This window comes from Podarcis pityusensis, assembly GCF_964106645.2.
Source record: "Podarcis pityusensis genome assembly, chromosome: 8".
Lineage (NCBI taxonomy): Eukaryota > Metazoa > Chordata > Lepidosauria > Squamata > Lacertidae > Podarcis > Podarcis pityusensis.
Window position 1 is genome coordinate 707,412 of NC_138033.1, and position 27,113 is coordinate 734,524.

At 51.4% G+C, this 27,113-nt stretch overlaps 2 protein-coding genes across 5 annotated transcripts in view; both read left to right on the forward strand.

Moving 5' to 3' along the window:
- The window catches only part of LOC308484176 (leucine-rich repeat and fibronectin type III domain-containing protein 1-like protein), a 65,782-nt gene extending 49,002 nt beyond the window's left edge, over positions 1-16,780 (forward strand). Inside the window, exons 3-5 of the mRNA XM_081018874.1 lie at positions 11,873-13,267; positions 15,464-16,395; positions 16,535-16,780. Coding sequence (XP_080875000.1) covers positions 11,892-13,267; positions 15,464-15,965 — 1,878 coding nt within the window. The 5' untranslated portion in view covers positions 11,873-11,891 and the 3' untranslated portion in view covers positions 15,966-16,395; positions 16,535-16,780. The remainder of the gene's footprint in view (positions 1-11,872; positions 13,268-15,463; positions 16,396-16,534) is intronic.
- Positions 16,781-24,166: 7,386 nt separating this feature from the next.
- Positions 24,167-27,113, forward strand: part of LOC308484110 (uncharacterized protein) — a 49,666-nt gene continuing 46,719 nt past the window's right edge. For 2 of the 4 annotated variants that reach the window (XM_081018684.1, XM_081018685.1), the window contains exon 1: positions 24,167-24,323. The gene's annotated coding sequence lies outside the window, so the exon portion shown is untranslated. The remainder of the gene's footprint in view (positions 24,324-27,113) is intronic. The other 2 variants (XR_013989891.1, XM_081018683.1) reach the window with 2 other exon arrangements.

Here is a 27,113-nt window from a genome sequence, read left to right on the forward strand (position 1 = left end):
TGCTCAGATGCTGCTTGCTGGTTTTGTTTGTTTGCTTGCTTGCTTAACTTATACACCACCCTATACAGTGGTACCTCAAGTTAAGAACTTAATTCGTTCCGGAGGTCTGTTCGGAACCTGAAACTGTTCTTAACCTGAGGTACCACTGGGAATCATGCCAGATTCATTAATTAGCTCCCTGGAATCCCGAAGGAGACAGAGCAAAATCACACAATATTTTCTCCAAAAGGAGAGTAAGAGGGAGCTGAATGAGTTAATTCTAGATGAGGCCATTCCTCCTCCTTCCACTGTCCTGGATTGGTGAACTCATCTTAAAGGGCTCCAACAAGATTCCGAAAATGCTAACTACCCAACAAACCTGGCTCAAGAACTGGCCTTAGCTGAGAAATCCTATAAGGCAAATATAACTGCTATAATGACCCAGAGGCCCACCTTCTGAGCTTGGAAAAAGCTTTCAAAGTCAACAGGTTACTTTAGCTAATGGGGCCTCCTGCTGCTGCCGTGCCGCTGCTGCACGATTTCTGTTCTCATGCTGAAGCAAAGTTCTTAACCCGAGGTACTATTTCTGGGTTAGCAGATTCTGTAACCTGAAGCGTCTGTACCCCGAGGTACCACTGTACCCAGAGGCCTCAGGGTGGTTCACAGAAAAGATCATAATATATAAAATCAAAATAAGAACAATAACCCAATAACACCCCCCCCCCAAAAAAGAGCCACATTTTAAAAGGTCATAGGACGTCAATCAGGTCAACCAAAGGCCTGGTTAAAAAGGAATGTTTTTGCCGGGCGCCTAAAGGTGTACAATGAAGGCACCAGGAGAACTTTCCTGGGGAGAGCATTCCACAGGGAACCATTTTCTCATGTTGCCACCCTCTGGACCTCCCAAGGAGGAGGCACACGAAGGAGGGCCTCAGAAGATGATCTCAGGGTCCAGGTAGGTTCATATGGAAAGAGATGGTCCTGGAGGTATTGCGGTCCTGAGCCATTTAAGGCTTCAGAGGTCAAAGCCAGCACTTTTAATTGGGCCAGGAAACTAATCGGTAGCCAGTGCAGTCGGATCAGGATTGGTGTAATATGCTCAGACCGTCTTGCTCCGGTGAGCAGCCTAGACATTGAATTCTGCACCAGCTGAAGTTTCCGAACCGTCTTCAGAGGCAGCCCTGTGTATAATGCATGGCAGTAATCTAACCCTGAGGTTACCAGAGCATAAACAACAGTAGTTAGGCATCCCTGTCCTGATAGGGGCGTAGCTGGGCCACCAGCCGAAGCCGATGGAAGGCACTCGGGGCCACTGAGGCATCTGGGCATCTGGCTGGCCCCTGGGAGAAGGCCCTGCAGGTCTCGATGGACCCCCTTTGGCCTGCTCCAACAGGCAGACTCTTCTTATGTCCAGTTTGGCCGTCAGAAGCGGTATCTGCCTGAGTGCATAGTGAAGGCATTCAAGGATTTGCCCGCCTGGCGAGGGCCGTGATGGGGCAGGGGGCAGGGAGAGAGCAGTGGCTAGGATTTCCTTTCCCGCCTGCTGGGTCTTTCTGACCCCCTTGAGCTCGATGGGTGCTGCACTGTAGCAAACACACTGTGGCCAGTGAGCCTGGGCTGCGGGTAGCGGTCAGCTCCTGTTAGGATGGCCAAAGGCAGGGGGCGCCCAGAAACAAGTGAGGGACATAGCAGAGGGGAATGGAAAAGCTCCTTTTCTGGCAGCAGAGTCCATGATGTGTTGGAGCCATCCATGGACAGCAATGTTCTGCTTGCAAAGGGCTCAGCGGATCACTTTTCTCTTCCTCGGTTTGCCTGGCTGTTTCCTGAGGAGGGAGGTTCCTGCTCTTCCTCCTTCCCTACTTTCTTTCTCTCTCCACCCCCACCCCACCGTATCCTGCAAAATAGTAAAATGCTAAAATAACTGCTGTGAATATTCATGAAACACCTCGAGTTGTGCCAGAACCAGATGCCAGAAAGGGCAGCTCCAGGAAGGTGGTTTTGTATCCAAGAGTCGCTGGGCTTTTCCAGGCCTCTGAATTCCTGGACTTCAGCACCAAGGCCAGCTCCAGGCAAGGGGCTCAGACACCGGAAAAGCCCGGAGGAGAATTGGGGTCTTCCCTGTTTCCAGTGTTTGCACAGTGTTTTCTAGGCGCAGGTTGGAAAGGGAAAACCCGCTGTTTCCCACTGAATCAGAACAAATGTCAAGAAAACCTGGGAAATAGCAGGTTTCCCCAGGGAAATCAGTGGGGCAAAAGAAAAACCTCTTGAACCCGTGCCTGGAAACCACAGGGCAAATTGAAGCGTAAACGAGCCAATTGTCAGTTCCCAACGGTATTTTTCTAGACATAAAGAAAAGCTACATGCACAAACAGAAACACACAACCGGAGGCTGTTGTATAGTAAAGTCCTCGTAGGGCGGAAGTGGGGCAGCTGTTCTCCTGCTGGCCGCTTTTAGAAAAGCATCTTTGGCACTGAAGATGCGAGCTAAAATGAAATGCAACCATGGGCAGATCCTGCTGGATCAGGCGGAAGGTCTGGCGCATCCTCCTGTCCTCACAGTGGCCCTTGAGATGCTCCAAGGAAGCCCACAAGCAGGAGCAGAAGGTCCTCCTCGTGGGACACGCAGCCAGCAGGGCTAATAACCTTTGGTTGCCTTCCCTCCAGCGTGTCTCCTCGTGATTCATGGACTTGTCCTCACGCTTCAGCTTCTAGGCAGCTCTCTCCTTATTAAGAGGCTGCTGTTCTTGGCTGTGCGGCTCAAGACAAGCTACACAACAAGAGTAATTGGTTCTCATGAATATTCCTTCTCCCCCCTAACTGAGCCTTCTCTCCTGCACTATCTTCTCAGCCTCCTGGCAGGCTGCATGCATTACGCACTTTAATAATCCCACTTCCAAACAGCGCCAAACACTGATTTCTGTGCGCTGATTGATAGTTCCACACATCAACGGAACTCTTCCACGCAGGACTCGGGAGAGGATGAGGGTTGGGAAGGTTGGTGCGTGTTGAAAGTAGGGAGGGGTGGGGGAGGGGATCCCCCAACTTCCTACTCAGGGCAGATGGGCTCTCCTCTCACTTTGCCTGTGGGTCTGTTGTTGTCTTGCTCTCTCTTGCCTTCTTCTTCTGTGCTCCTGAAGCAGTCTGTCCTTTAGATCTTCTTAGAATCACAGACTAGTAAGGTTGGAAGGTGTGCTGGGCCCAGGGGTAACCTGAGCAACGTGGTCCATGTCCGGTCCAGAATCCAAGGTTTCTGTGAGGAGTCAGTCCAACAGGGCCAAGGTAGGACACGAGGCAGGAAACCAGGCAAGGACAGGCACAGGGTCTCAGGCAGGTTCTGGCCAACAGCAACGTTGCTCCAGCAACCTGGGGCGGGGTCCAGCAGCCTTTTATCTCTGTCGGGGTAGCGGCCGGTCCTGATCCCCCAGCGACTCACCTCCCTGTTTTGCCCGAAGGCGAGCACTCCTCCTGCGAGTACTCAGGTCTCTCCTTCTCTCAGACCTCAGTCTCTGCAGCTCGGGAGACGTCGCTGGGTGACTAGACCCAGGGGCCGCCTCAGCCTCCCCTGACCCAACCGGTAGTGGAGCAGCTGTAAGTGATGGCCCAGCTGGAGGCAATGAGGTCATCCCCGCATCTGGAGCCAGGGCAGGCTCAGGCCCCTGACTCGGCCCAGCTGGTGCATGTTGCAGGGCAACCTGTGCAGACTGGGACTCTTCAGGATTAGGCCCCAGACTTGGTTCAGATGAGGCAAAGGATCCAGTGCAGACTGAGACGCCTCTGGTTCTGAGTCCGAGCCCGAGTCCCAGGCCATCACAGAGGGGGACCCAAGGGTCATCTAGTCCAACCCCCTGCAATGCTGGAATCTCAGCTAAAGCATCCATGACAGAGGGCCATCCAACCTCTGCTTAAAAACCTCCATGGGAGGAGAGTCCACCAGCTCCCAAGGGAGACAATTTCCACTATTGAACAGCTCTTACTGTCATAAAGTTCTTCCCGATGTTTGGTCAGAATCTCCTCTCCTGTTGCTCGAAACCATTGGTTTGGGTCCTGACCTCTGGAGCAGGAGAAAACAAGATTGCTCCATATTCCATGTGGCAGCCCCTCGGAGATTAGGAGATGGCTCTCACGTCACTTCTCAGTGTCCTCTTCTCCAAGCTGAACATCCCCAACTCCCTCAATTGCTCCTCAGTTTCCAGACCTGGGACTTGCCTGCCTGCTTCACTGCTGACCTGGGCGCTTTGTCCCTGCAGCCAAAGTTCTCCTGAAGTCAGCTGTCTTCCCCCTCATTTCCAGAAGTGATCCTGGGACTTGCGGTTGCTTGTCAAAGGCCAGATTGTCTGAGGAGGCCAGCCCTGGCGGTGCTTCCTCCACACTTGGCCGGCTTTAGTCAAACTGGTTCCTGACAGATGCAGACGGGATGTTGCTTTTTGTTCTTCTACCTCCCATTCCAGGTTGGAGCATGTCGTCAGCGCACCCGCTGCACGCATGGCCTTGTGGGGAAACGCCAGTCGGCTCAAAGAGCAGCAATGAGCAGAGGAGCAGGGGGCATTTCCTGCTGACCCACTTGGAGGAGGGTGTTGGGCCCTTCCGCTCCTGGAAGAAGGGAGAGCTATGCAAGGGCAGCCCAGGTCCATGGTCTCTTTCCACAAACGGGCCTTGGATCTGCACATGGCATGAGGAAATCCTCTGGGTGTCTTCGCGGCAGCCACCCCCATGGCACATAGCACCTGTTTCCTCCGCTTCTGCATAATTTTATAAACCTCTGTCATGTCGCCTTCCGTGGGGGGCGGGAGGGAGACTCCATTGGGCAGCTGTGAGTGATGAGTGGTGACCTGTCATTTTCCTCCTCCTGTCTGGCCTCACTGTCTGACTTCTGTTCTTTTCCACTTCGCTGGCTGGATACTGCCCTCTCAGGAGCACCTGGTTCTGCTCTTGTCTTTTAGCTGCTTGCTGCCATTTCATGACACCCTCAATAATGCCTGCAACCCGCCCCTGCAGACGGTCTGAGCAGCGTCCACGGCTGCTTCACCGCCTTTGCCTCTTGTAATGTCTGCTTGGCAAAGCTCCAAGTACAGCTTTAGCCTCAGGTTAAAACCATCTCAATCACTGTCCCTCGCAGGAGTCTTAAGCGCTCCGTATCGGAGAAGGGAGCAGACTTCCAATCTGGCCGCAACTGGAGCAGTGCAGCCACTGGTGACCTGCTTGTTGTGTTCACAAAATGCTTTGTGCACATGGTTCCAGCTGCCCTGACAGCCACCCTGCAAGGTGGGCAGGTATTAGAATCCATAAACAAGAATTATAATAATTCTAAGCAAGTGTGCAAACTGACTTGCTGATCAGAAGGTCGGCGGTTCGAATCCCCAAGACGGGGTGAGCTCCCGCTGCTCTGTCCCAGCTCCTGCCAACCTAGCAGTTCAAAAGCACGTCAAAGTACAAGTAGATAAATAGGTATCGCTCCGGTGGGAAGGTAAACAGCGTTTCCATGCACTGCTCTGGTTCGCCAGAAGCGGCTTAGTCCTGCTGGCCACATGACCCAGAAGCTGCACGCCGGCTCCCTCGGCCAGTAAAGCGAGATGAGCGCCACAACCCCAGAGTCGGTCACGACTGGACCTAATGGTCAGGGGTACCTTTAAGCAAGTGTGCAATGGGGTGGGTGTCTGCAGAGGTTTTCAGGAGTGGTTGACGCTACATACTCTGAATAAATAAATAAGTGCACACAGGTAGTATCAGAGGGCAAGTCTGCCATTTCTGGAAGTTCTCTCACCACCCACCCCACCCCCATTTCTCAGTGGGTAGACCAGCTGTCCATCTATAGGCTAACTTGCATCCAGCCAATGCCTGTTCACCACTCTCGATTGGAGCCCCCAACACTTTCCCTGGCAATGCTGTCCCTCCAGGTGGAGCAACCGGGTCTGGCCTTCCTGGGTCCTTTGCAGGGGCATCCTAGCCCATGTCGCCACAGCCACAGCCCTGGACACCTCCGTGGGGGCAGCAGCACTGACCATTCCACCATCAGCGAAGGCCTAGCAAAGAGGGATGGAGGACCAGACAGGAAGGTTCTTCTCTTGGGCCTTCGGGCCCTGGGGGGGCATTTGCTTTGCCCCACTGGCCAGATCTTCCTTCCTAAATGCCAGCCATTGCTGTGACCTCAGTGTGGTGTAGTGGTTAAGAGCAGTAGTCTCGTAATCTGGGGAACCGGGTTCGCGTCTCCGCTCCTCCACATGCAGCTGCTGGGTGACCTTGGGCCAGTCACACTTCTCTGAAGTCTCTGAAGTCTCTCAGCCCCACTCACCTCACAGAGTGTTTGTTGGGGGGGGGGAGAATTTGGGTAGTGATAAAGCGGGATATCAAATCCAAACTCTGCTTCGTCTTCCTCTTCCTCTTCCTCTTCCTCTTCCTCTTCCTCTTCTTCAGGGTAATTCCTTGCAAAATGAATGAGGAGAATGCTGCCTGCCTTTCCTCCTGCTATCTTGGGTTCTGAAAATGGCAGGAACTTAAATCTTTTTTAAAGAAACAACAAAAAACCCCACTCTGGCAGCTGAGAACCTGGAGATTGTGCTGGGCAGGGACACAAGGGGTGTCCGGCTGTCCTGAGGGTGAGGGGGCTGTGGGGAGAAGCAGCCCCCCAGCGCAGCAAGAGGTACCCCCTTCTTGGCTTCTTCCTGGTGGCCTTTTGCTGCTGCTGTTAATGCCACCTGGTGGCGAAGCTGCAAACCTGCAGGGATGCTTCAAATTCCAGCTCAGGTGTCGCTGTTGCCACCCAGCGGGTCAGAAGGAAACTGCAAACAGTGCAGCTTTGGGCCTGGGGGACAGAAGCGTTTCAGCATAATCTCAAATGCTGGTTTTCTAAGCATTAGGGGTTTTTCATCGTCACAGTGTGTGCGTGTTCCCTGACCACCTCTTTTCCTATCTTGGGCTGCAGCTCCCTCCTTACATCATTTATTCCGACATCACCAGGTTGGGCGTCGCTTTCCTTTTGGGTGAAGACAGAGGCAAAGTAGGTGTTGAGAATTCCGCCTTCTCTCTGTCACCCAAGAGCCTTTCTCCATCCTCTCCACGTTGAACACCAACCACTTGCCTGTTCTTCCTCTTGCTTTGGACATAGCCGAAGAAACCTGCAGTAGAATATGTGAAATTGGGATATTTTGTCCACACCCGCACCCCCTTTATAAATTAATTTTTTAAAAAAAATGTCCAGTAGCACCTTAGAGACCAACTAAGTTTGTTCTTGGTATGAGCTTTCGTGTGCAAGCACACTTCTCCAGATACACTGAAACAGAAGTTACCAGACCTTTATATATAGTGGGAGGGTGGGGTGGGGTTTTTATGGGGTTTTATGCCATCAAATGCCAGCAGTGCCCTTCAGCTCTCTATATTGGGCAAACAGGCCAAACCCTACGCCAAAGGATAAATGGACATAAATCTGACATCAGGAATCACAAGACGGAGAAACCAGTAGGAGAACACTTCAGTCTCCCAGGACATTCTATACAAGATCTCAAAGTAGCTGCCTTATTGCAAAAGAATTTTGCTAATCATCTGCATACCATCCCTTGCTTTTTCCTGTAGGACTAATTGCAGTCATTAACAGTCGTCCACAGGTTCACCATACCCATTGAGTCAATCACCCATTCCCACCACCCTTCTGAGAAAAACCCCACCCAACCCTCCCACTATATATAAGGGTCTGGTGACTTCTGTTTCAGTGTATCTGAAGAACTGGGCATGCACACGAAAACTCATACCAATAACTAACTTAGTTGGTCTCTAAGGTGCTACTGGAAGGATTTTTTAAATTTTGTTTCGACTACAGCAGACCAACACGGCTACCTACCTGTAACTATATGCTATATGGTAATTGATGGACCTCATAGGTATCTCAAGCCATTTGCCCATGTTGCCCTGCAACCAGTCCATGCAGAATGTAGGCACCCTTTATATAGAAAGGAGCAAAGCAGGGATATTTTAGGGAGCAGGTGAGCAAGCGAGGCCCATGACTTACATCATAGGAGCCTACACAACACAAAACACGGTTGATGTAGGTAGGTTTCATTTTATTTGTTTTTTATCTTCTATTTTGGAAATGTACATCCAGGTTTTTTCCTCCCTTTAAATTTTTTGGAGGCCCCCAAGAGAGTGGGGCCCTAAGCTAGAGCTTGTTGAGCTTATACGTAATTCCAGCACAGCTCCTGAATCCCAGTTGCTGGAAACCAGAGGAGGGGAAGGTGCTCCTGTGCTCCGATCCTGCTTGCGAGTTTCCCGCAAGAGGCACCTGGTTGGCTGCTGTGAGGGGAGGATGATGGGCTGGAAGGGCCAATGGCAGCCAGGCTCTCCTTAGGATCTGAGCTTTTTTGAATTTCCGGTGGCGATGTGGGTAGAGAGTCACGGCCACCTGCAGATAAATGCTACAATATAGGCTGTGAATCTACTGCACTGAAATTTTTCAGAGCTTGTTCGGTGGGCGGGGGGGGGGGGAATCAAGAAGGCTAGAGGAGTGATTATAATTAGGTACCATTTGTTTCTGATTATGACAAGGTTAATAATAAGGGAGCATAATTTATATAATTAGATTACAACCCTCTGTGGTTGCACAGGGTTGGTCGAGTCAGAAGCAGCTTCCTTCTGGGAGAAGATGATGGAACCTGCTTCAGCTGAAAGAGCTGCATTTAGGAGCTGTCTGAGAAGGGGTGTGTGTGTGTGTGTGTGTGTGTGTGTGTCAACACAGAGAGAGAGAGAGAGAGAGAGAGAGAGAGAGAGAGGGAGAGGGAGAGAGAGAGCGCAGCTGGGCTAACCTGTTCATTCATATTTCAATTATCAGCCCATTTACTTTTAAAATATAGATTCTTAAATACAGTGGTACCTCAGGTTACATACGCTTCAGGTTACAGACTCTGCTAACCCAGAAATAGTACCTCAGGTTAAGAACTTTGCTTCAGGAAGAGAACAGAAATCGTGCTCTGGCAGCGCAGCGGCAGCAGGAGGCCCCATTGGCTAAAGTGGTGCTTCAGGTTAAGAACAGTTTCAGGTTAAGAACGGACCTCCGGAACGAATTAAGTTCTTAACCTGAGGTACCACTGTACAGATTCTTGATTAAAAATTAAATATAGATTATTGATTAAAAATACAAAAAGAATTATAAGGTAAAAGAAGAAGAAAGAAGAGGAGAATGAAAGAAAAAACCTATAAACTTATTATTAAACTTATCCTGAACTTTACCTAATACAGTGTCCAGGGCCGGCTTACCCATAGGCGCTAGGGGTGCGGGGCACCCGGGTGCCAGGCTCTCAGGGGCGCCAGGCTGAGAGTCTGGGGCCAAGATTTGGAGTCCGGGGACTGAAGAGCCAGGCCAGCCGCTGCCAAGCGGAGCAGAGCCCCTCAGAGAGCCACAGGCTTCGCTGCTGCAGGCGCTGAGGCAGCCGGCCGGCTCCCCCCTCCTGCGCACCTGGGACTGGCGGGCCGTTGAGAGGGCGCTGGGCAGTTTTTTGCACCCCAGTGCCACAAATGCTAGAGACGGCCCTGACAGTGTCAGCCCATTTATTTTCACATAAAGAAAGCACTTTATGTCCTCTGTTTTGGGGGGGCTGTGACCATTTCTGCCCCAGCTCCTCCAGGCCAGCTTCTTCTCTACCTTCCCACCCATCTATTGCCAGGTGATCTATTGCCACCCCATAATGGGGTGGAGGGAATGGGGTGCCACCTGGGAGGTGGGTACAATCCAGCCCCTGAGCCCCCCGCCAGCAGGCTCCCACCCATTGCGCCTCCATCAGAATGGGAGTCCAAGGGCTCTGGGACCTGACCAGGCAGGTGAAGAAGAAGAGTTTGGATTTGATATCCCGCTTTATCACTACCCTAAGGAGTCTCAAAGCGGCTAACATTCTCCTTTCCCTTCCTCCCCCACAACAAACACTCTGTGAGGTGAGTGGGGCTGAGAGACTTCAGAGAAGTGTGACTGGCCCAAGGTCACCCAGCAGCTGCAGGTGGAGGAGCGGAGACGCGAACCCGGTTCCCCAGATTACGAGACTACTGCTCTTAACCACTACACCACGCTGGGGCCACTGCAGAAGTGCGTCACCCGGGCGCTGCCTGGAGGACTTGGGGGAGGAGAGAACATGCATGGTGGGGGGAGGGCTGTTGGAAGAGGGGCACCAGTGCAGGCTGGGGCTTGAACCATATCGGGGGGGGGGGGTGCTGATGCTGAAGACAAACCACAAAAGCCAGCATTGACAGAGCAGCAAAGGAGAGCTGTGCAGAGACTCTTGCCCAGTCCTTTGCCTACCCCACCCCCAGTCACCGCCTGCTCCTGCTGCCTCTCCTCGGGGCGGGGGGGGGGGGGGCGGGGTACACAAATATATTCACTTGACATGGGTAGGACCCCCTCTTCTTCAGGCACTGTTCTGACCAGGCCACATTTCCTTTAAAAAATAATAATAATTGTTTTTCTCTCTCACAGTTTTATACATTTTAACTTAACCATTTCAAACATTAAAATACAAGGTTCTTTTGAACCTTCAAACCTCTTTCCCTCCCCTCATGGGTTCCATGTTTAAGATTAAGTTTGCTGCATCTTTTACCCTTGTCCATCTGTTAAATATCCATAATTACCATAAATAATTCCACATTACACGTGTCATTACATCCCTGCCAATGATTTTAACTGTTTACAGTGGTTTTAAATAAACTAAGAATTTACTTCAGTCTTTTGAAAATACTTGATCTTCCTGGTTTCGGATCTTCCCCGTCAGTCTCGCCATCTCCACATACTCCATCAGTTTCGTCTGCCATTCTTTTTTCATTGGTACTTCTCCTTCCTTCCATCTCTGGGCTAGAAGCATTCTTGCTGCCATTGTTGCATACATTAAAGGTCTTTTGTCTTCTCTTGATATCTCTTCACCTGTTATACCTAACAAAAAGGCTGCTGGTTTTTTAACTAATGTGTTGTTAAACATTTTCTTTAATTCATTGTATATCATCTCCCAGAAAGCCTTTACCAATGTACACGTCTACCATATATGGTAAAAAGTACCTTCCTCCCCTTTGCATTTCCAGCACAGATTTGAACTTGTTTTGTACATTTTAGCAATTTCACTCAGTGTTAAATACCAACAATACATCATTTTCATATAATTATCTTTCAACAAACAGCATGTGGTAAACTTTATTTCCTCTTTCCATAACTTTCCCCAAGATGAGAGTTGAATATTATACCCCAAATCTCGAGCCCAGTGTTATCACCACTGCCTTGACTTCTCCATCTTTTGTATACCATTCTAAAAGTAACTTGTACATTTTAGATAACATTTTACAGCAGATTTATTTCGAACCTCTATCTCACTGTATCAAAACCTTCTTTTAAAATCAACCTTAAAAAACGTCATTTAATTGGTGAATCTGCCAAAAGAATGCCACAGGGCCAGCTGAAGTCTGCTTTTGCAGAAGGAGTCTCTGGGCAGATGCCGAGGCAAATGTTTTCGACACTTTGTTGGATGTCAACTTTTGCTTTAATATACTAATAGCCTTGATACGAATTTCCTCCTTCCTTCCTTTTTCTCTCTCCCTTTCCTTCTCCTTCCTTCCTTCCTTCCTTCCTTTCTTCCTTCTCTCTCGCTTTCCTTCTCCCCCTTCCTTCCTTCCTTCCTTCCTTCCTTCTCTCTTGCTTTCCCCTTCCTTCCTTCCTTCCTTCCTTCCTTCCTTCCCTCCTTCCTTCCTTCCCTCCTTCCTTCCTTCCTTCCTTCCTTCCTTCCCTCCCTCCCTCCTTCCTTCCTTCCTTCCTCCCTCCCTCCCTCCCTCCCTCCCTCCCTCCCTCCTTCCTTCCTTCCTTCCTTCCTTCCTTCCTTCCTCCCTTCTCTCCTCCCTCCCTCCCTCCCTCCATCCCCTTGGCCCTCTCCTCTTCTCCCAGGTGTGCTGCTTACCTTACCATGGAAAGGCTGGTCCTGTCCCTCCTGGTTATGAGCTCCGTGGCGAAGGCCACCACGTGTCCCACGCGCTGCATGTGCCAGAGCCTCTCTCCCTCCTTCACCATCCTCTGCACCAAGACTGGGCTGCTCTTTGTGCCTCCGAGCATCGACCGGCGGACGGCGGAGCTGCGGCTGATGGACAACTTCATCACCGCCCTGCGGAGGAGGGACTTTGCCAACATGACCAGCCTGATCCACCTGACGCTGTCGCGGAACACCATCAGTCAGATCATGCCTTATGCGTTCTTTGACCTCAAGGGCCTTCACGCGTTGCACTTGGACAGCAACCGACTCACCCACATCCACGAGGATCACTTCAAAGGGTTGGTCAACCTCCGCCACTTGATCCTCAGCAACAACCAACTGAACTATATCTCTCCCGGGTCTTTGGATGATTTCATTGACATGATTGAGGACCTAGACCTTTCCTACAATAACTTGGTGAACGTCCCTTGGGAAACCATCGGGAGGCTGTCCAACGCCAACACCATCAGCCTAGACCACAACCTCATAGACTTCATCCCCGAGGGAGTCTTCTCCAACCTCCACAAGTTGGCTCGGCTGGACATGACCTCCAATAAGCTGAAGAAGATTCCCCCGGACCCCCTCTTCTCTCGCATCCCTGTCTACGCCAAGCCAAAGGGGCTCCCCTTGTCCTCCCTGGTGATGAGCTTCGGGGGGAACCCCTTGCACTGCAACTGCGAGCTCGTCTGGCTGCGGCGCCTGACGCGGGAGGACGACCTGGAGACGTGCGCCTCCCCGCCGGAGCTGATGGGCAAGTACTTCTGGTCCATCCGGGAAGAGGAGTTTGTCTGCGAGCCGCCCATGATCACGCACCGGACCCCCAAGCAGGTGGTCATGGAAGGCCAGGGGGCTTCCCTGAAGTGCAAAGCGGTGGGCGACCCCGAGCCGTATGTGCGCTGGATTTCGCCAGGCGGGAAGCTGGTCTCCAACACTTCCCGGACCGTCTCTTTTGAGAACGGCACCCTGGACATCTTGGTGGCTTCTGTGGAGGAGAAAGGGACCTTCACTTGCATCGCCTCCAATGCTGCGGGGGAGTCCACGGCCCCCGTGGAGCTGGTGGTCAACCCCTACCCTCACCTTGCAAACAGCACCAACTGTGATAAGGAAGCAGAGCCAGGCCCCTCGGACATCCTCATCTCCGCCAAGTCCAGCTTCCCCAATGAAACCAAATCCCAGCCAGAGAGGAAAGTGGTGGTTGCTGAGCTGACCTCCTCCTCTGCCCTCATCCAGTGGCCTTCGCAGCACCACATCCCAGGGATCCGGATGTTCCAGATCCAGTATAACAGCTCGGCTGACGACATCCTGGTCTACAGGTGAGCAGGCTCCTTTTCCTCACGCAGGCTGAGACCCTCCCTGCCTGCGGACTGTCTTGACAGAGTGGTGCAAGCTCTAGTTATCTCCTGCTGGGACTACTGCAATGCGCTCTCTGTGGGGCTCCCTTTAGGGGTAACCCACTTACCTTCTTGAAAGACCTACATTGGCTCCCAGTACATTTCCTCAGCGTCCGGGCAGAATGATTTGGGTGGAGACGCTCCTTCAGGTATACAGTACCGAGGCCGTTTAGGGCTTTAAAGGTCAACACCAACACTTTAAATTGTGCACAGAAATGTACTGGGAGCCAATGTAGGTTTTTCAAGACCGGTGTTATGTGGTCTCGGTGGCTGCTCCCAGTCACCAGTCTAGCTGCCGCATTTGGATTAATTGCAGTTTCCAGGTCACCTTCAAAGGTGGCCCCACGTAGAGCGCATTGCAGTAGTCCAAGTGGGAGATAATTAAGCATGCACCACTCTGGCGAGACAGACTGCAGGCAGGGAGGGTCTCGTCCTGTGTACCAGATGGAGCTGGTGGACAGCTGCCCTGGATACAGAATTAACCTGCACCTCCATGGACAGCTGTGAGTCCAAAATGACTCCCAGGCTGCACACCTGGTCCTTCAGGGACACAGTTGCCCCATTCAGGACCAGGGAGTCCTCCACGCCTGCCCACTCTCTGTCCCCCAAGAACAGTACTTCTGTCTTGTCAGGATTCAACCTCAATCCATTGGCTGCCATCCATCCTCCAACCATGAAGAGACTTTGTGGGGACACCAACTTGGCTTGGCTTGAATTGAGCTGCTTTGCTTCTTTTCAGTCAGATGGGAACTCTGTGGCAACCTGCCCTTCAGGGCTCGAGGTGGAGGGTGTGTCAGAAATGTGACGCACCTGAGCAGTTTACAAAATGCAAGCAAAGTGCAGCAGGATAAAGCTTGCTGTGACCAGCAGGTTAATATTATCATATGTTTATTTATACCTCACCAGGTGACTTACAGGGGAAAAATAGGGAGAGCTCAAAACATGGAGGAAAGCAATCCTTAAAAAACAATTAAACATTGCTAGGTAGGTGGGAAGGTAGATTGGTAGATCACCTACAGATAATAAGTATGTATTGGGAATTAGCAGCCAGCAAGGGCAGCCACAAGAGTCTCCCCAAGGGGAAAGATCAGGGAGGTGGCTCTCTTGAGTTTGGTCACAGGGGGAGCAGAAAACTCACTGCCCCATTGGGCTTTCCCTTCCTGCTCTTTGTCCCAGGGCAGAGCTCTGAAGGCCCCCCCCCCATCTCAGCCTGAAAAAGGACCAGGAGTTGCTCCTTCTGCTGCCAGAGCAGCCAGTCAGCCCATCTCTTTGTTGTCAGTATTATTTTCATCATTTCATTTCATTTATTGAATTTATATACCGCCCTGTACCCAGAGGTCTCAGAGCGGTTCACACAAAAGATCACAATTTATAAAATAAAAATAAAAGCAATAACCCAATAATAGCCCCCCCAAAGAACCACATTTTAAAAGGGTATGGGATGTTGATCAGGTCAGCCAAAGGCCTGGTTAAAAAGGAACGTTTTTGCCTGGCACCTAAAGGTGTATAGTGAAGGCACCAGGCGAACTTCCCTGGGGAGAGCATTCCACAGACGGGGAGCCACTTCAGAGAAGGTCCCGTTCTTGTGTTGCCACCCCTGAACCTCTCAAGGAGGAGGCACATGAAGAAGGGCCTCAGAAGATGATCTCAGGGTCTGGGTAGGTTCATACAGAAAGAGGCGGTCCTGGAGGTAATAAAACTTACGCACCACTTGATAGTTTAACAAAACTGAAAGTGAGCTACAAGAAGGTAAAACAGCCAAACCCAGAAAAACCTTCAAGCCTGCTTTAAAGCATACAAAAGTTAAAATCCTAAAAAAAGATTACAATCGCCTCCACTTTCTCAGCATCTGTCCAAACCAGGCGCCAAAAGGCACCTACAGTGAAGGCACTTGCTTGAGGTCAACAGGCAGGGAGTTCCAAAGGTATCTCCACACTGAGGGTTTGAGTTCTGACAAATGCAGAAAACGGGCATAACGTGGCCCCTGCCACAGGGCCAGTTCTGCCAATTGCCTGAGTTCGTGCCTTCGGCCCTCTGCACGCTCCCGGGGGCAAAGGCGCACTGTTCACTATTCTTGCGCTGTGGACTGATCCCCCTCTGTGTCCCTTTCCCTTGCAGGATGATCCCTGCCGCCAGCAAGTCCTTCTTCCTGAGCGACCTGGTTGCGGGGCGGGACTACGACCTGTGCGTCCTGGCCGTCTACGACGACGGCGTGACGCTCCTGACGGCGACGGCCGTGGTGGGCTGCGTGCAGTTCTCCACGGAGGAGGAGTACCGGCAGTGCCACTCCCTCCATGCCCAGTTCCTGGGCGGCACCATGATCATCATCCTGGGAGGCGTCATTGTGGCTGCCATCCTCGTCTTCATCTTCATCCTCCTGGTGAAGTACAAAGTCTACGCCAACCCCCACAAGAGCCAGGCCGCCAGGGTCAGCAGCGTCTGCTCCCAGACCAACGGCAGCCAGGGCGGCTCTGCGGCGCAGCCGGGCTCCAAGCCGGCCGAGGGGCTGCCACAGGACTGCGTGGCGCTGCCCGCCAGGGGCAAGACGGTGGTTGACCTGGAGGGCGAGAGAGCGGCCCCCGCAGACGCAGCCCTTCGGAGGAGCGACGCTTTCTCCTGAGAGGCACGCCAAGCCCTGGCGACGAGCGCAGAACAATGCCCGGCACGGTTGTCTTTTAAGCGTCTCGACTATTGTCTATTTTTAAGATCAGATGGTTTAAAAACTATTTTTTTAATCTGTAAAAGTTCTTGCATTCTTAACTATTTTTGTTGCACTATATTAAATATAAAGTGTGTGATTTACAAGGGCTTGGGCCTCTTCGTGCTCCCATCTACATCAATGCAGGCGGTGGGGGCGGAACGGTCTTTGGGGAATGTTTATTTGCTGATAAGTAGCAGCAGAGCACCAATCCCTTCCCCAAACTTAAGCAAGGCTTTTCCCCAAGCAAGCAAGCCAGAATGCCAGTGGCTGGAGACCACAGAAGGGGAGAATGGCTCTTGTGCCCGGGTCCTGCTTGAAGGTTTCCCATGAGGACATCTACTTGGTCCCTGTGAGAATGCTGGACTGGATGGGGCCCCTTTGGCCAGATCCAGTAGGCTCTTCGTTGGCTCTTACGATCTTACTGGGCTGCAGCTCAAGGCTAAGGGCTCCCTTTGTGTTGGTGACCGGCCATTAGCTGTGTTGCCCAGTGGCATCTCCTGTCTGCCTGGGTCACCTGAGGCTGCCCCTCCCTGTAGGAATAACAGAGATGACAGGAGGTTGGATGCAGGTGAGCTGCGCAGGAGCAAGCTGGCAAGCAAGCGCCAAGCAAGCTGCTGGCTAGCTCTGCCGAGGCTCCTTTTATTAGCAGAAGTCAGCAATTGGAAACAGTAGTGAAACCACCCTGAACATGACGTATTTGCATCTAAGCACATTTCCAGCGTTAGCAAATACACGTGTCAGCAGATGTTTCCCCCGATACTTGATTACGTCTGCGTCCCCCATCATGCTCCAGCCAAGCGATATCTCTAGAAAACAAATTGTGAAAGGGCAAAAGGTCAGGGGGGAAACCCTGTTTTCTAGCAAAGAAGGCAAAAGGTCAGGGAAAGCGTAATACTCCTTGACATACTGTTGCACGTCTGGTGCGAGGTTTGCCTTCGCAAAGCAGAGCGTTGCCTCCACACCTCCCCTCAGACCATCCTTCCCTCTCCTCTGCAGCTCACCGGGGAGAACAGGCTCTTGCTAGGACAAGAGTCTTTCTGGAGGCCAGGAGGGCCTCCTCCCCCACCCCCACCCCGCCACCAGCTTGCTTCAGCAGAGAGGCCTGGCTGGGGGAAGCCTGCTGGTGGAAGTCCATCGTGAAATGGCCCCTGCATCCCCACGAGCTTTTAGACCAGCCTTGATAAGTTCAGTTCACATTAAATAATCATGTTACATTCCCATTTATTGCCTTTTCTCTGTGTATCTGAGAACACCGAGTTAGAAAGGGAAGCCGCTTTGCTGCAGACAACGTGGCCTTGATCTAACTCAACTTGCACTGAAGTAGGACTCGGGGGGGGACACACACCTGCTCTATCTGCCCTAACCTGTGCAATGTCCCCTGTTCCATTTGGAAGCATCTGCACCCTTCCGCTGGTTCCTAGTAGGGCCAAGACCTTTTGAAACCCTGGTTCAGTGCAGAAGCTCTTTGTTCCCTTTGAAACGATCCCCGTGACTGAAGACCTTTGGGTCGTAGATGAAAAATATCTGGTACAAGATGGGAGCACAGAGTTCAGCATGGAGCCTGCAGAATAATCTGTGTACGATCGGTGCTTGAGAAAGAAAGGCAGAGACGGAGGCCTTAGCAGCACTCAGAGGGTCTTCTTAGTGGTGGCACAGTTTTGCTGCTGTTGCAGCTTATATACGGTACCTAGTCATTCCCGGGATGCCAAGCTCAAACTTAGTGGCAAGTACTCTTTGGTAAGAGAACTCCAGCAGAGATTTTAAATCACCAAATATACAGCAAAGTAAAGCAAGGAGATGAAGGCTGCTAGACCTTTAGAAGATGCCCTTGTGAGTTCCAAAACTCCCCAACACAGGAAAAGACCACACACTTGGTAAGTTAAAAAGGGTTTACTTACAAACTCTTCAAAGGTCAGTTTCATGTGCTTTTCCATACAGCATTCAGAACAGGTTGTACAGGAAGTAAAACTTGGTTGAGTTCCAAAGTGGTGAAAGTTCCTAGATTATTGGTATAGGAACTCAAGAGTGGCTTGTTGGAGCCATGCAGTAAGCTGTTTACAAACAACAACAACAACAACAACATGCTACAATACATGTCCCCCTTCCACACACAGGCAAGCTGAATAGATTTGTATCAAATATATATGAAATATGTCACATTGTTTGAAGTGTAGGGGGTGAGATCCACTGCTCAGGCTCTTCAGGATGCGGGGCTGAAAGAAAACCAGGCTGGTACATGGAGAGCTTGGGAAAGAAAATGGGATGTCCTTGTTGAGCCACTCATTGCCCTCTTGCGGAATGACATCACCAAACTTGTTGGAGAGTCCTCAGGCAGTGTCATGAATGAGCCAGACCCCAGGAGAAGTTTGCAGCTAGCTCCCAGTGAAGAGAGGAGCCGGGAGGAGAGAGGGTTAACTACAAGGCAAGAGGATTATAGCCGTTTCCTGGAAGTAAACTATCAGAGAATGAGGAAGAGTTGGGAGCTGACCCCCTCTCCCCTCGGTCAAGGTGTATGGAGGGGGGTCTTCAAGACAGAATACGTCACAAGAAGGCATTTGGCTGTTCCTGGCCTTGCCAGAAACACCCACCTTAGAACGGACATCTTGATCAATGGACGGACAGCTGTACTCGCCACTCTGGTGAACTTTGATGTTTTTGCAGCAACAAATCTTCCTTTAATTAACTCCACTCGTTTTGTTATCAAGATTCCCTGACAGGCAGCCCCTCTGAGCCTCAAGGAAGTCCCAGTTCGAGGTCCCTTGCTCTTGAACTTTGGTTCCGGCCTTTCCCCCTGCAAGCTGTTCCTTCTGTTTCTGTTTCCAAGGGAGGGAACAGCTCAGAAACCAGCCCAGAAAAGAGGATCCTGTTACCAGAAAGTAAGGGGTTGCTTTAGGGCCAGACCCCTTACCTGCGGTTACCTTGCAGGGAGCAAGGTTCCTCGGTCAGAGTGGAAGAAGAAAAAAGAGAGAAGGCAAAATAATAATAATAATAATAATAATAATAATAATAATTTTTATTTATACCCCGCCCTCCCCAGCCAAGGCCAGGCTCAGGGCGGCTAACAAGTTGAAAGAATACAACTTAAAAACAAGATTAAAATACAACATTAAAATATTGAAACATTAAAATAGTAAAATGCAAAAAGCAAAGGGGGCTGTTAAGCCTCTGATCATTTCATTTGTCGTGGCAAAGATTCAACCTATCTGAAAGCAAAGAAAGGAGATCCCCGAGACAATTGGTGTTCTGGCTTTTAAAGATTTCCATTGTAAGAAATCCCATCCTACAAATGTCAGTGACACGTAAGAAAATGCTAGAAAAACACCACAAAATTAGGAGGGGTTGCATCAGGTCAGACAGGTAAAAAGTACAATATGTCAATCAAACCATAGAATCATAGAATCATAGAGTTGGAAGAGACCACAAGGGCCATCGAGTCCAACCCCCTGCCAAGCAGGAAACACCATCAGCTCTTACTGTCAGGAAGGACCATTTGTGAATTGCAAGACTTTCACCTTTCCAGACAGAGTTGACATGAGACACTGATATTCCAAGCAGTTATTACAAGTTTCATTCAAATTGACCACAAGGGTAACCAGCAGGGCGGGTGGGCTCCATTCAACTGGCAGTCTGGACATACCGTACATTGCTCTGTGCACTTAGGGGCTTGTGGCAGACAAAGGTTTCCCATAATGCATGTGTGAAGGAGTGATTTCAGAAATCAAAGAATAAAGCATTTACAAAACATTTTACACAGTACTGTACCTCATCTCCAGGAGCCGGAGTCAAGTGTAAATCATCAATTAAAAGAAACACGGTACCAGTACAGTTAACTCTTTTTCTCAAGGACACCAAAGCAGCGCAGGCCTAGTGGTCGCAGTAGCTCTTCTCTGCAAATATTGCGCCGATGAAAACCGTTTCTGCCCACAACCAACCTCTGCTCCGCTCTTTTCATTTCTCTGCATCTTCTGGGAGAACGGGGGTGGTGGGTGGGCAGCTGGTTCCATCAGGAGGGGGAGACTCCCTGGGCTCTTCACCAGCCTGCCTCCACTCAACCCCTTGCCTACCCCCCCCCCCGGCCTCTGCACTGATCTCTGCCACAGACTCCCCCTCTTCTGCTTCCTGCCCCTCCTCTCCTCCCCGCCCCCGTCTGCCCCCCATCCCTCCTCCTCTGGGCTCTGAGCCTTCTTTCCCTGGGAGAAGACATGCCATCTCCAGAGGAGGAAAAAACTTTAAAACTATGCAGACTTCCTAAAAAACAGACCAGAGGCAATTGTACTTCATCCAGCAGAGCTTTGTTGAAGGCAAATAAGCATAATGGTCACAAATCCAATACAGTCATACCTCGGGTTACAGACGCTTCAGGTTGCGTTTTTTCAGGTTGCAGACAGCTGAAACGCGGAAGTAGTGGAATGGGTTACTTCCGGGTTCCAGTGGTCGCGCATGTGCAGAAGCGCTAAATCACACTTTGTGCATGCTCAGAAGCGCCGAATCACAACCCGCACATGCGCAGACACGGGTTGCGAGTGCTGCGGGTTGCGAATGTGCCTCCTGCACGGATCACGTTCGCAACCCGAGTGTCCACTGTACATTCAGAATTGGCACAGAACAGAGATGCAGAAAGCGAAAGTGAGTGAGACCCGGGCTCCTCCTGGCCTGTCCTAGTCAGCATGACCTTGACAGAAAGATAGCAGAACCAGTTTAAACCTGCTGCTCTCAGCTCCCCAAACAAGAAATAACTCAAACAAGAACCTTCTGCCCGTTTCTTTCACACAGAAAGAAAACTTTCCGGAACCCTCTTGAATTAAGCAGAATAGTAAAAAAATCTCTACACATCAGATCAGTACTTTCAGTACTAAGAAATACAGACTGACCCACCCGTCTGCATCCAGCGAGTCCAGGACATTCATTCGTATGTACAAGATTGCCTAAGCAAAATACGATGAATTAATTGTTTCCGCTTCACATTGGAAGTGTCCGTAGCGTTGCTACATTGAGGCAGTGGGGGTTCCATTCATAAAAACAGGAGTATTGCCTGCTAATTGCATCCAGTAGCCGCTGGGGGGGGTGCACTTATGGGCGTGCATCAGTGACTACGTGCATGAACAAAAGGGAAGGCAGCACTTATGGACTTGCTCGTGCATCAGTTTCCTCCCCCACCCGCCCCCCAAATAAAGCATATCTGGGTGTGTGTCCTGCACATCGCTCCCACTGTCCTGCTTTCTAGAGGGAGGGGGGGCTGAGCTGGGTGCGCTCGGCTTGCCAGGGGTTAAAAGGAACTGAGCTGGAGTCCTAGAGAGGATAGGAAATGAAATCTGCTGGCAGGTCCTCCAGAGCCCAAGCCCCGCCCTCCCAAGGTCTTCCCTGCAAGGAGAAGGCGGGTGGCTGTTGTCTCTCTGCTCTGCAAGTGCTGCCCCTTCTGGGATCTGGGGAATCTCCGCTCTCTTCTGGACGGGGTGCATTGGGGAGAAGACTATGGCGGAATATGCGGGGGGGGGGGCACCTCCAAGTCAGGGAGCAGAGGGTCCTGCCCCACCCCTCTGCAAAGCCAGAGAGGGGGCAAGTTTGTAGGTCTGCAACTATTATTATTATTACTACTACTACTACTACTACTACTGTTACCAGTAGAAGGCTGATCGCGGAAGAATGGATGCTTTTGAATTCTGGTGCTGGAGGAGACTCTGGAGAGTCCCATGGACTGCAAGAAGATCCAACCTCTCCATTCTGAAGGAAATCAGCCCTGAGTGCTCACTTGAAGGACAGATCCTGAAGCTGAGGCTCCAAGACTTTGGCCACCTCATGAGAAGAGAAGACTCCCTGGAAAAGACCCTGGTGTTGGGAAAGATGGAGGGCACAAGGAGAAGGGGACGACAGAGGACCAGATGGTGGGACAGTGTTCTCGAAGCTACCAACATGAGTTTGACCAAACTGCGGGAGGCAGTGGAGGACAGGAGGGCCTGGCGTGCACTAAAGGACTAAACAACAACAACAACTGCTACCAGTGCCCTCAGTCAAGAGCTTGAGTGCTGCCTTCAACGCCTCCCTCTCTATGGAGGCGCAGGTTGCAGCCACAGCAAAGGTGGCATTTTTCCATCTCCGCCGTATCAAGCAGTTGGTCCCTTACCTTTCTCGCCCTGATCTGGCCACAGTGATCCACGCGACGGTCACCTCCAGGCTTGATTATTGTAATTCACTCTACATGGAGCTGCCCTTGAAGCTGACCCAGAAACTCCAGCGGCTGCAGAATGCAGCGGCGAGACTCCTTACGGGGTCCTCGCCGCGGGATCACATTCATCCAGTGCTTTTCCAGCTGCACTGGCTTCTGGTGGAGTACAGGGTCAGGTTGAAGGTGCTGGTTTTAACCTTTAAAGCCCTTCACGGCCTAGGACCCTCGTACCTACGGGACCGCCTCTCCTGGTATGCCCCACAGAGGACCTTAAGGTCCACAAATAACAACACTTTGGAAGTCCTGAGCCCCAAGGAGGTTAGGCTGGCCTCAACCAGAGCCAGGTATTTTTCGGCTGTGGCCCCGACTTGGTGGAACGCTCTGTCACAAGAGACTAGGGCCCTGCGGGACGTGACATCTTTTCGCAGGGCCTGCAAGACAGAGCTGTTCCGCCTGGCCTATAGGCTGGACTCAGTCTAAACCCCTCACCTTTTTTTTTATGGAACCCTTTATATGGGATTTGTATATAATTTTTCCCTTGGCTCTTTTTGCTGGCCTATGTAGGACCAGCATGGATAGTTGGCCTCGGTGAATATTTTACATTTTCTCCCCTTACGGCTTTGATCTATGGGCTACCACTAAAACAAGGTTGCATTTTAAGCTGCATTTTAAACTGTAATCTAACTTACATTTTAATCAACTGGTTTTTTGGTTTGTTTTGTTTTCAATGTTTTTACTGTATTTAAATTCAGTGTTAGCCGCACTGAGCCTGGTCTTGGCTGGGGAGGGCGGGGTATAAATAAAAATTTATTATTATTATTATTATTATTATTATTATTATTATTATTATTTCCCCAGCCACTCTGCACGGCTCACAACAGAATATTAAAATACAATAAAACATCAAACATTAAAAACTTCCTTAAACAGGGCGCTGCTTCCGGATACCCGTTTCTGGAAGCCCCGGGAGAGGAGAGGAGCTCTGGCGCTCGGATCCTGCTTGCTGCTTCCCCATTGACGGCGCTGCACCTGACGGGCCCGGCCTGATCCTGCAGGCTCTCCCGATGGCCTTCGGTCTTCAGGCAGCGCATCCCTGCAGGCGCTCCAGTCCCACCTGGGTGGTTCCCCAAGGGGATGGGGTGCGCAAAAGGGGCGTCTCTTCCAGGATTTCGCGGGAGGGGCTGCCTTGCCGTGCACAAGGCGGTGTCGGGAGCGCGCCGGGCCCCGCCGCGCATGCGTCCCTGCCGCTGGGCGAGCCGAGCTCCTTCCGTGGACCTGGACAGGTCGGCAGGCGGGCGCGCGCCGGAGGCTGCTGCGGGGCAGGTGAGTGGCGGGGGCGCGCGGGGCGCGGGACTGGTCTGGCCGGGCTGCCTCCTGCTCCGAGGCAGGCGCACTCTGCGTGTGCTCAGAGGCACGCTCGTGGCCCGAAGAGGTTGGCCGGAGAGCCCCACGCCAGCCAAGGCTTGCAGCCTGACAGGTGGCTTTCCCGGCGGGGCTCGGAGCGAGGATGGAGCCCCCCCCCCCACACACCCGGCCGCCACCTCCTGCTTGCCGGGGCTCCGCTTTTGGAGAGCTGAAGGCCAGCCTAGAGGGTCCCCCAAATAAGACCCCTTGGGCGTGTGCAATGCATGGGACTCCAGGGAGGGAGGGAGAAGGGAAGCGTGGGGAGCTCCGCTTTGCAAGGGTGAAAAGGATCAGCTCAGAAGGCCAGGCAAGAGGCTCATAGAAATAGCGAATTATTATTATTATCAGGGGTCACCAGGGTCACCTAGTCCAACCTCCCGCAAGGTAGAGCTATTTTGCCCAACCTGGGGCTCGAACCCACGACGCTGAGATGATCGAGCCTCGCGCTTGACCCGCCCCTCTTCGGCTTTATCTCTGGGTGTCTGCAGTGCGCTTGGCTCCTCCTGCGATCCTGAGATAAAAAGAAGGTGAGCCTTGCAAGGGTTAAAAGGAACCGAGCTGCAATTCCTAGAGACGACGGGAAATAAAGGGGGGGGGAGGCCGAGGTCCTCCCGAAGGAAAGCGCTTCCCACATTCCCAGCTTTCTCCCTGAAAGGGGGTGGCTTTCGTCTCCTCTGCAAGACCTGCGCCACTGGCACCTTTGGGATCTGGTACGTCTCCTCTCTCTTCCCCATAGGGCGCATTGGGGGTCCCAGGGCTGCAGGGCAGGGTGCATGGGATGCCTGTTCAGGACCCCCAAGTCAGGGTTCTGCACCCTTCCTTCTCTACAAAGCCAGGGAGGGGGCGAGGTGGCAGGAGCTCCACAGCTCTCCTCTTGCCTTGGATGGAGACGCTGCTTGGCCCCTTTGGGGAGGGGTCACTGAGCCAGGGAGAAAAGGGCCTGCAAAGGGACCCCGATGGGATTGAGGAATCGGTCACATTTATTAACTGAGGTCGCACCCAGATGGAAACCTTTGGACGCTGAAACTTGGTCTGTATGGTGAACAAATAAACAAAGTCCATGCATCTCACAGTGCGCAGTTAGACCCATGGAACTCCCTGCCACAGGAGGAAGGGCTGGTCACCAAGCAAGAGGGTTTTCAAAGAGGATGAGGCCAATCAGGGAGGAGCAGGGGGCTATTGACAACAACAACAACAACAAAACGATTTATCAACAACAACAACAACAACAAATTATTGTTTATGTGCCACCCATCTGGCTGGGAAGCCACTCTGGGCAGCTTCCGACAAAAGATTAAAAATACATTAAAACATCAGTCATGAAAAACTTCCCTAAAGAGGGCTGCCTTCAGATGTCTTCTAAAAGTCAGATAGTTGTTTCTTTCCTTGACATCTGCTGGGAGGGTGTTCCACAGGGCAGGTGCCACCACAGAGAAGGCCCTCTGCCTGGTTCCCTGGAACCGCCAGAAGGCCCTCGGAGCTGGACCTCAGTGTCTGGGCAGAACGATGGGGGTCAAGACGCTCCTTCAGGTCTACAGGACCGAGGCCGTTTAGGGTTTTCAAGGTCAGCACCAACACTTTGAATTGTGCTTGGAAACGTCCTGGCCATGCTGGCCATGCTCTGCTTCCACAGCCAGAGACAGCCATGCTTCTGAAGGCCAGCTGCTGGGAAGCGCAGGGGAGAGTTGCCCTAGGTCTTCAGTCCTGCTGGTGGGCTTCCCAGAAGAGGCCCCTGGTTGGCCCCAGTAAGAACAGGAGACCAAATGGAAAGCAGAGCGCAACCTGGTGGTAACAGAATAAATGATGCAAGGAGGGAGCTGCATGGACTGGGTGGACACAGAGGAACAGTGAGAGGAACCAGCTGGGGGACCCCCAAGGGAAGGTGGCTGTGGGCCAGGGGAGGAAGCAGACTGGGAAAATGCGTCTGAAGCTGAAGAGATAACAGGGCTTAGTGAGTGGGGAGAGTCTGTGGCAGAGAGCAGTCCAGACAGAGGCAGAAGCTGCAGCAGGAAAGTGGGAAGAGGGAGGCAATGTTAGAAACCCAGATATATAAGCTAGGGGCCAAATGGCTCCTTAAGCCAAGGTTGCCATTTTGGAGCAAGACAGCTCTCAAGTCTTATTTTTCAAATGATGGACTGACTGTGATTGATTCTCAGTTAAACATCCTGCTAGTTCAGATGACCTTGAGTTGGATTAAGAGTTTTGAGAACTTAAAGAAGAAAAGTCCCTTGATCCAGGGGCAGTCCACAGATATATTGGCCTGTTCCAAACTCTCTTTCTTAATGGTGACATGGACCATTCATGACGTAGGGATATTCTTCACAACCGTGAACAGGGCAGTCAAAGACAAGTGAAAACAATTCACTATAATGTTGTTTGCTGCTCCTGCTCAGAGTGCACAGAAAAAGCATTTTGGTTCCAGGAATTCATTCTGAATGTGCCAATAAAATATAGCTGATGGCATTCTACAGGATGGGGTATTAGTGTGTGAAAACAGTCCAGATCCAATGATACCCAGATGGTGGAGATGCCAGCTGCTATCCTGGCACCCAGGCAGCTTCACTTGGTGTCGCTCGGAGTCTGAGTTGTGGTGCAGTCCAGCCCTGGTCCCAAGCAAGACTCACCCACGCTTGCCCAGGGATCATTTCTCTTCTCCTTAAAGTAAAGGTAAAGGGACCCCTGACCATTAGGTCCAGTCGTGGCCGACTCTGGGGTTGCGGCGCTCATCTCGCTTTATTGGCCGAGGGAGCCGACGTACAGCATCTGGGTCACATGGCCAGCAGGTCTAAGCCGCTTCTGGCGAACCAGAGCAGCGCACGAAAACACCATTTACCTTCCCGCCGGAGTGGTACTGATATATCTACTTGCACTTTTTTGTGTGCATTTGAACTGCTAGGTTGGCAGGAGCAGGGACCGAGCAACGGGAGCTCACCCCGTCACAGGGATTCGAACCGCCGACCTTCTGGGAAGTCAAGGAGGAGGAGGCTAAGTCAGCCATGATTAAATGGACCCAATATCTAGGTCACACCATACAGATGTCCCAATGGGAGAATTTGTGGAAGGTAAATTGGAGGTTTACCGCCTGTTGTTCCATAAGGGAAAATATGCAAAAAATGTTATACTGGTGTTACCTGACGCCGCACAAACTCTCCAAGATGTATAAAAATACACCAGATGTATGTTGGAGATTCGGGGAAGCAGGAGGCACCATGATTCATATATGGTGGCCATGCCAGAAGATCAAAGAGTTCTGGAACGACATTCACTCAGAACTAAAAATAATGTTAAAGGTCGATTTCCCTAAAAAAACAGAAACATTTCTTCTGAGTATTACAGGCACAGATATCACCAAGGGTCTAAGGAATTTTTTTTTGTACGTAACCACGGCCGCGAGGGTGACTATTGCAATATATTGGAAAAATGACAAACTTCCTACCAGAAAAAACTGGTTACTCAAACTTACAGACTATGTGGAATTAGCCTCTCTTTCTGAAGGAATT